This window comes from Numida meleagris, chromosome 5, assembly GCF_002078875.1.
Source record: "Numida meleagris isolate 19003 breed g44 Domestic line chromosome 5, NumMel1.0, whole genome shotgun sequence".
NCBI classification, from domain to species: domain Eukaryota; kingdom Metazoa; phylum Chordata; class Aves; order Galliformes; family Numididae; genus Numida; species Numida meleagris.
Window position 1 is genome coordinate 53,503,082 of NC_034413.1, and position 9,068 is coordinate 53,512,149.

The 9,068-nt window shown below is 36.0% G+C and overlaps 1 protein-coding gene across 1 annotated transcript; it reads right to left on the reverse strand.

The window, feature by feature from the left end:
- XIRP2 (xin actin binding repeat containing 2) lies at window positions 3,113–6,465 on the reverse strand. The gene is made up of 3 exons (XM_021399939.1): window positions 6,388–6,465; window positions 5,532–5,665; window positions 3,113–4,613 (listed from the first exon to the last, which is right to left on the reverse strand). Exons 1-3 carry the CDS (start codon window positions 6,463–6,465, stop codon window positions 3,113–3,115), a joined length of 1,713 nt encoding a protein of 570 aa, XP_021255614.1.

Below are 9,068 nucleotides of genomic sequence, written 5' to 3' on the forward strand. Positions count from 1 at the left end.
TGTACCCAGGGTAGTTAATGTTTTTGCAATTATACCTAACAGCTGGAGGTGTACTTGACTGAAGTGACCCAAATCTTGTACAAGTAATTCTGATAATTATCCTGCACTTTTAAAGTAAGGTCTGAACTATAATTATTTGTGGGAGAGATGTTGAAAGAAATGTTCTGTGTTAGAATAAGGCAGATTCTTAGTGTGACTTTAATATCCATGCTGAGCACTATGTCTCATAAGACGCTAATGTAGGTGTGCCTATTAATATGTGTGAAGGAGACAAATGCTTCACAGAAGGCAGACAAGGCAATATACCTTCTGCAGTAATCACGCTTTTGCTTTCAGTAAGTTCTTCACCCGGGAGTAGTCCACTTCAGCATAAAGTAGAAGTGTTATTTAGGTCCCTCTGTGGCTTTAAGGGTGCCCCTGACTCTACAAAGACTTCAAAAGGATCAATTGATATGCTGCATCTATAAAAACAATTTAAGTAACTCAAAGTAAGTCTTGGTGCCAATTATGTTAATGTGTCTGCAAAGGGACTTGAAATTTAGAAGTCCTATAAAAGACCAGTGCTAGTCCAGCAATGCAGAATCTCCTTAACAAGACATTAAATCAAGCTCTTTAATCTGTCTAATTGGTGCTTTTGAGTATAGAAGAATACTTGAACCCTGCTGTGTTCTAAAAGCAGTAGGACATCTTGACTAGCTGGCAATACCTAGTGAAAATAGATTTTTCAGACTGCCAGTCTTCTCTACTACATAATGATGCAGTGACATTTCATTTTGCTGCTGCTTGTTAGTGCTGGTTTGCTATTGAACAGTGCTTGGCTGCAGCTGTACTGGAAATGGATCAGCTCTGCCTTCCATGACTGTAAGGTCCCATTCCTAGGCATTGCTAAATACCCTGTTTATGAGACGAGGGGTAAAACGTAGTACTACTGAGAGGAAGTTAACCTGCTAAGAGAATGGAGGTTTCAGTACTATGACTCCTCTCAAGAAGTGTTTACGATCTCCACAAAGAGTGGGGACTTTTACAAACTGATGACTGGTTACTTAAACTTAGATACTACAACTTAGCTTAGAAGTTAACTTTAAGCTATTTAAACTTAGAATGATGACTTTCACAAAATGTACAGCTCCAATGGGTGCTATATCTTTTATAACTGTAAAGACTTGTTCCTTGGCTGCAATAAATTTGTATGGCTTCCCCAGAATGCATGTGGCTTTTTGGCAGCTAAGTTACTATTCTTTTAGCATTTAATTTGAAGAGAATCTGCAAGGATGCTACTTTCTAACTACAACTTTTATCCCAGTCTCACTTTCAGTGGCTATATTCTCTCCAGAATGTGACTTTTGTAGTGATGATGTATGTATATGTAATGGGGGATATACAATCTCCCATTTCTTTTACCTTCTGCAAAAAAAAGAAGCAAGTCAATCACATATGTGAAATCCAGCCTTACTTGCCTATGATTACTCCTGCATTATTTCCTGATAATTTTTTTATTGTCTTAGCAGGAGTTTTTTATTGATGCTACTTCTAGCTGTGTTAGTAACTCAAAAAAAAAAAAAAAGTAAGCAAAGGAAGTTATGTTATATAGAGAGAGATAATTTATCTTGGTTCTAAATGTATAGAGAGAGAGAGAGAGAGAGATTTGGTTTGTTTGGGGATTTCTCTTGTTCTGTTGCTTATATGTACCTGTCAGCAGGTTCACTTCAGAATGGCCTATAGGTTGATGCTTTTTTGCAAAGTTATCAAATACAGCAGTATATGAGTGCCTTGTGTGAATGCTAATTATCCATCTGGAAACATTCATTTTAAAGGGCCTATTCTATATTTCTGCATTTTGTGAGAATATTTGACAGAAGTGAAGCATGATGCATAAAGAGGAGGCCTCACATTCCTAATATGTTCTTATGAAAGAAATAGCGTATGCAGCTTTTCTCTATGTGTGTGTGTACTTTGTAGATATTTCCATATTAGGTAAAGAAGAAGAGTCACATTCTGACACACACCTTAGGTTAAAGTAATTATTGTGGAAGGAATTTCACAAACTGTTTAAGGAAAACCACATGTATATATTCATTTAAGAAAACAAACAAACAAACAAACCTTCTTGGAATAATTTTTAAAAGTGCTTTTTTTTTAATTAAGCATTGTCAACAGTAAAATGCTATGTTACTGTTTCATGAAAGCTAGAATAGTATTAGGAGAGCAAATACTAATTCATAAACATTTTAAGGAAAAGGGCTAAATCTGCATACTTTTGTACAGTTTTAAATATAAAATTTGAGAGCTGCTTTGGTTAAAATGGCATTGGATTAGTTACTGGAACAATTACTAACCTTCACTGCTCAGTCCTCCCAAACCTTGTTCCAGTTCTGCCTGTGATATTTGTTCTTATCCTATTTGATTTAAAATTTACACACATTTGTTCTCCTGTCAGTGAATATAAAGCCATGAATGTAGGAAAGCAGCACTGCATGTCAAACAGCATGGTTACTTTTCAATTACTAGTCCATTTCAAACTATGTACTGCATGATATTGCAAAAAAAACTAACAACAAAAAACCCAATAACAACAAACAAACAAACAAAACAAATTAAAAACCCCCTTCTAATATGAGCTAATACAGTGAACATACATGCTATGTCATGGACCAACAACTCAGTTTCAATAATGACAATATGTACAAAAAGTGGTTAGGGATATATTTTTTCTTATATTGTACACAACAGTTGCTTTGTCTCTTGATTTGTTACAAATGATGTAGAGTAAAACTGTATTCTTTCTGGAGGACAGCCACATAGTAAGATATTTCCTGCAACATTTAGGAACATAGAGATACAAGTTGTTCTAATTAGAGACTGATAAAATCCTCTTTGCCTTTTCATTAAATGTAAACTAAGTAAATAAAGTTTAAGCAATAGACAATATATAATGCATATTTTCATATGTAGTCTCTAGATATTAAATTCTTCAAGAAGTACTATGACTGAACTGAAGAAATTTTATTTACTGTATAGTTGATAATGAGTGACAGACATAGCTGACAGTTTAGCTGTTTTGTTAATATTCATCACAGAATACATTTCTTTTAATTTGCTCTTCTGCAGTGAGCTATTTGGATTTTACTTTCTCTTCTTGGGATGATGGAAAGGTTGTATATCTTGAGTTCAGTAACTCTAAAGTTGTGCTTCTGTCATTCTTGTACCTTTTGCCTATTTTGTCTTCTTGAGAGACATTAACATCATTCAGTTCCTTATCACAATTCGTTTGTTCTTTTGAATGTGGTCTGGAGGAATGTTTGGTTCTGTCCACAGAGTCTATCAGAATAACGTCTGAAACAAGGTAGTCTTCTTTAAGAAATAATGCTTTCACAGTGTCAGATAAAATAGTATTTAAATTTTTGTCACTTCTTGATTCTTTTCCAATGCATACCAACTCAGTATCAACAGGGAATGTTGTATTAGTTATCTGCTTTATAACTAATGTGCTATTAGTACAAGATTTTGGACAAGTGGCATCTTTATTAAATTGAGGAAGACTAATAGAGGTACCAGCATCTTTTGAACTCCATTCCTCTAGTGAAACAGTTACTGTATTGCTAGAATGGCTCTCAAAAGATTCATATATCTGAAATATTTCTTCATTCCCAGACTGATTTTCCAGTTTTTCAAAGGAATGCTGCAGTGCAGCGCAAATTGCATGGCTTAATTCTGTCATTTGGTTAGATGTAGCTGAGAGAGTTGTTTCCTGCCGACAAATGTTTGGATGCAAAAATGTGGTGTAATTGTTATTGTTGTTGCTATTCGAGTGGAACTCTTTATGATTCTTTTGTACCGTCTCATCGTCAATATTAGTAACCTGTACAACTTCAAAATCACCAGCTTCGTTATATTTTTTCTTGCACTCTTCCTCAGTACTATGCCCTATCATGTTGTCACTCTCATTAATACACTTTCCAGTTTCCCCCCTAATCTCTGATCCACATGTTTTGTTCTCAATTTCCTCACTTTTTCTGGTATTGCCCTTAGTTTTACAGGTACTTGTGTCTTCTTTTGCAGATAGGGAGGTAAAGGCTGAGTGTTGATTTTGTTGTGTACTTGCAGTGTCATTCTCCTTCTGCTCCGCTGGAGCATTTTCTTTCTGAAGATTCTTTTCATTGCCCAGAGGTTTATTGGCATGTAACCTAGAACCTTCTTGAGCCAAACCTTCTGGGGGCCACTTTGGCTTATTTATTTTTGCTGATTCTTCAATAGAGAATGTTTTCTTAGGTGCTGTATCACCTGTTGAAGGGGGCCATGTCATCTTTAATTTACCTCTTTCTGTGGATTTTATCAAATTATTATCTAAAATGTTAGGGTGGATTCCTTCAGTACCTGAGTACAAGTCTTGATCAGTCTCTCTGAGTAGTTTAGGATCAACGGGTGTATGATTAATAGGATTTATTTCTTCAGCATGAATATTGCCAGCTGAGCTACATTGATCTTTAGACTTCCATAAATCTTTATGTTGCTTGTGTCCAAAACCTTCATCATAATTTCCTTTAGATTTGAAAAGTTGCTTAAAATGGGGTTTACAATATATTTGTCCATGGAGAGATGCATAATTTCCCAAGCTGCCAAATGGAAGAAAACTGGCTTTACACTTTCATATATCCTAAAACCACCACGAATTTTACAGTTTACTTGGTATTTCAAGTACCCCTACATGACAGTGTATATAAAGGAAGTGCAAAAAGAACAAATTCAATGTACTAGCCAATTCTGACACCCAAAGCTAGTATCTAAATCCTCTAATTGCAAATTCCCATAACACTTCAAAGTCCATCAGTTTGAAGGAGAAGAGTCATGCCTTGTGATTTAAGAAAGAACATAAACTTGTTCAGGTATTACACAGCTTAAGCTTCAAACAAGAATGTTCAACAGCACTTGGGGATTATTGGGAATTTTTTTTCCACATAGTATTGAAGTCTAATGTCTCTATTTTTCTATAAAATAGGGGGAGAAAATACAGTGCTAATTTTCATTAGCCTTTCTCTGTTTAATTGTATTTGTATTCAGCTCTCATATGAAATAAAAGAAATGTGTGTAACTGATCTCAGAGATTGGAATTGACAGCCTATGCAGTCTGATGGACCAATTCATGTTAATATTTACAAGAGCAGTTTGCTGGTGCAGAGAATCATCCTCGTTCATTGTATGGAGAAGGAAAAGTAAGGCAGAATTGGGCCTCCAGTCAGACGTTTTGAATTCCATGACAAAATCTTTATCTACTGCTTTCTGTTTATGCACTCTCCTGAAGGCCTAGCACTATTTCTAGATGAAACGCTGCAGAAGAGTTTGGAGGGATGAAGGCTGAATGAAGGCTTTAGGGAACATAAAGGCCTTGTTCCAAGTCACAGAGCAAACGTTTGTGACAGAAATGAAAAGAGGAATCCTACAAGCTGAATAGCATGCTTGAAAATCATTTCAACTCTTGTGAACTCTTATTCAAGTGCAGCTTTTCTATGAATGAACATGCAGTTACCTCTTACCTTAATTGACTGCCACAGTGGTGACATCGGAAACATGATTTATGAAAATTTTGCTTGTCGGCAACTAGGCGTTCCATTGGATAAACTCTCTGCTGACAGAGTGTGCATGTTTCGTTTTCCTGAAACAGCAGTTTCTGGATGCAAGTATTAGAAAATTATATGTTAGTCTAATCCTCATATAGTGGTTCACTTTTAACTGTACCAGTTATATGCATAATATTTTTGTTTAAGTTGTAGTGTTCTTTTAATTATCCACGAACCGTTAGCTACCAATTCATTTCTGTTTAACTACCAGTAATGCTTTGAAAGTGGCTAAACAAGTCACCTTACCTTTTTAGAAATCTATACATTTAGAAGAACTATTCCACATTTCCCATGAAACACCAGGAGATTCCCAAGAAATACTAATTTTGTGAATTGGGATAGGATAGCGGAAGGTTGACTGGTAGAAGTGGAATTGAGCAGGATGTACGTATTCTGATGAGGAGGTTTTGCTTCATCATGCCAAAGTACATCAGGGAGATCTACTTCTGTGTAACTTGCAGTGAATCCACTTGTAGGGTGCAGGTGCACAATGGACATAAGTATTTGTGATTTTTACAGTTTTCAGACCTGATACTTGAGTAAATTTTTGATAACGAGTTAGCTAAAGCTGCATCTGTTAACTCTATCAAATCCTTTCTTGTGGTAAGCATAATTAATTATGTAAGAAACTGTGGGTTTGGTGTTTTTTTTTTTTTTTTTGTAAAGTCCAAAGCACAGATAGAAGGCTTATTTCGTACCAGTAAGGGGCACAGATGGAGAAGCTTTTGGGCTTGGAAAAATCCATGCTGCTCTTCTGTCTTGAATTATATACCTTTACAGACTCAAAACAAGCAAAGAGGAGACTGTTCAGTAAAGGAGGACAAGGCAAGCAGAAGTTTTTGAGTTGCATTTTCACATGGTAGAAGTTACTTGTTGAATTACTGAAGGTACTTAACATTACTGCATGTGTTCTTGGCTCCTATACTCCACAGACTCCCACCACTTTTACAGTTCTCGTTTTTAATTGCAACTATATCGTGAAAATAAAAATTCAAACAGTATGATGGACTACTGTGTCAACTTCCACACTTCTCATTAGCATAAAGATTCCTCTGATTAAAAGCACAAACCTGTACATTTTTTGCAGATGTTGCAGTCTCTCTGTCAGGGGGAACAGTGTTTTCCTGAGCTGTCATTTCAAACTGCTGCTTTAAAATCTGTGTAGAAATTTTTGGGAAGTCCTCATTCATAACTGCATTGGTTACTGCAATGAAAGAAACAAAGAAGGGATTTTCTTTTCCTCCCCCTGCCTTTCATGAAATTGACTCGATCAGTGAATTGTAAACCATTATTACTCTTGACAAATAATACTTGGCTTTGCAGAACTCTAGTGAGTCACGTGGTCATGAACAAAAATTCATAGGAAAAGAAAAAACACAGAAGAATTGTTGAGGGTCGAGTTACTGCCCACTGTTTTGCCATGCTTGAATTGCATGGATGTCAGGGCTCAAGGTTGACTGAGATCTTTGCTTTAATATAATGCATGAATTCTAATACTGGCACTAACTTGCAGAAGCAGCATCTCAACACCGTGCTCATATTCTGCAGGCCTATTCCATTTGCCTACAAATTTAGCCTTTCTCATGCAAAATTTTGTTTGTGCATGGGCTAGTATTTGCATATATCTTCAGACAACTCTTAAAGTGCCCAATTCTTTAAGCACATATTTAAAACCATGCAAACTTGCACAAAATTCACCTCTGTCATCAAAATCTAAACCTGTTGAAATCAATGAATATGCTTAGCTGAGTAAGGAGGAGCTAAAGAATTCAGAGCAAGGAACCACATCTGTACACTAAGAGTTGGACATTTGTGGGAGTAAAGACAATTGCCAAGAGCTTGGTCCATTATGCTCCTTTGTGAGCCCACTTCTTACCTGTTTCATCAGTGCTCTGTGTGAATGTAGAAGCCTTGTTTGTCTCAGGTGTTACTTGCTCCCCGGGAGAAACCTGTGCACAAAACCTTTGTTTCACTACAGGATTCAGTGTGACATGTAAAAATTTTCCTTATTTCTGCAACTGTGTTTAAAACTTCACAGAGAAGTATGAATGAGAAACCCAGTTAATTACCACATTGAAAAAACACTGTTAAGTAAAACAGTATTTTAAAGCCATTGCTATATAGTGCCTCATGAGGGCTGCCATCAGCAGAACAGCAATATCTTTCTGGCCTAAGTAGTAATGGAGTAATAAGCAAAGCAGATGAGTATCAGCATCTTGCTCTAATTACCTAACAATATAATGATTAACTGATAAAGTTACCTCTTGTGGTTGAAATGCTTCCTCTAGACTTTCTTCAGAGGTCATTCCATTGCATTCAGCTTCCCTGGTGCTGTTCAATATTTTAGGCTGATTGATAGTAGATGCCTCCTAAAGATAAGTAAAAATAATCACATAAATTAGCAAAGTTAGTAAATAGTTATTTTACAGCAGCGTATGTAAATGATTTAGCATGTTACTAGCATCACAATAATCCGATCTACCTTGAACTGTCAAGGTTAAGTGAAGCTTGAGCAGGACAAGTCAGAGCATGATTTGTGTGCACAAGTTGTGTGTAACAGCTGAGAGAGCCACACAACATGAGGAGGTGTACAGTTAGCACCCTAGCAAGGCGAAAAGAAAACGGGATGAAAGTTTTTCCATCTCTTCTCTGTTAAGGAGTATGTGTATGTGTGGGTGTAAGTGTAATGTGCTTTTTCATTATATAAGGCTATGCTTTTGAATGTATTTATGCGTATATGTGATTTTTTCACCAAATACATGCTTTTCCATTCCAATGTTAATATTTTAGATATGTAAGTCAAGCTCTCATTACTGGAAAAGCTCATTCATGAGACACAAAATATGTTCATGATAGTCATTATGTGTCCTTTGAATGGTGTGGTATATTAAAAAGGAATATAAAATTAGGCTTAATGTAGTCAGGAAGCAAATCTAATCTGAAAACCAGTACTGCTTTATTGCTATAACTTTTGTACTGCTTATGAAGTAGTTGCAATATTGAAAAAGATTATAATAGTTTAATGTGACAGCCATAGCTGCTTAAACATTATGGGCCAGATTTTGACAATATAATTACATGGCCTAGTTCTGGGTACGAAGGGAGGAAGAGAGGTTGGAGGTTCTCATGTTTTCTGTGTCTGTCGTGATTCCTGATTGAAATTTCATTAACAGAGGGTAAAACGATGCTTGCTTCTCCAAAACAAGTGGAACGTAGGAATATCCATTATTTCATCCCTTCTTCTATAAAGGCAGACTGTGGGATATCATAGATGCAGTTTGCAGTTTTTCTCTGTTCTGAATCTCTGTTTTGAGAATCAGAAAATATGCACCAGGTAATACATACGTGTAGATAAAAACATGTATACAAGTTTATGTATGTTTTGAAAAAAAAAAAAAAAAGAGCAAGAAGATCAAGCAGCCCCAAACTTTGCAGAAGCACAGAAACCTTTTG

Excerpts from the sequence above, each read along its gene's own strand:
- XIRP2 (XM_021399939.1), bottom strand. The coding sequence starts at position 6,465 with ATGCAACTCAAAAACTTCTGCTTGCCTTGTCCTCCTTTACTGAACAGT. Across the intron at positions 5,666-6,387 it reads CTTGTTTTGAGTCTGTAAAG|AAACTGCTGTTTCAGGAAAA; the intron begins GTATATAATTCA and ends ACTTGCATCCAG. Across the intron at positions 4,614-5,531 it reads CACTGTGGCAGTCAATTAAG|CTTGGGAAATTATGCATCTC; the intron begins GTAAGAGGTAAC and ends TCCATTTGGCAG.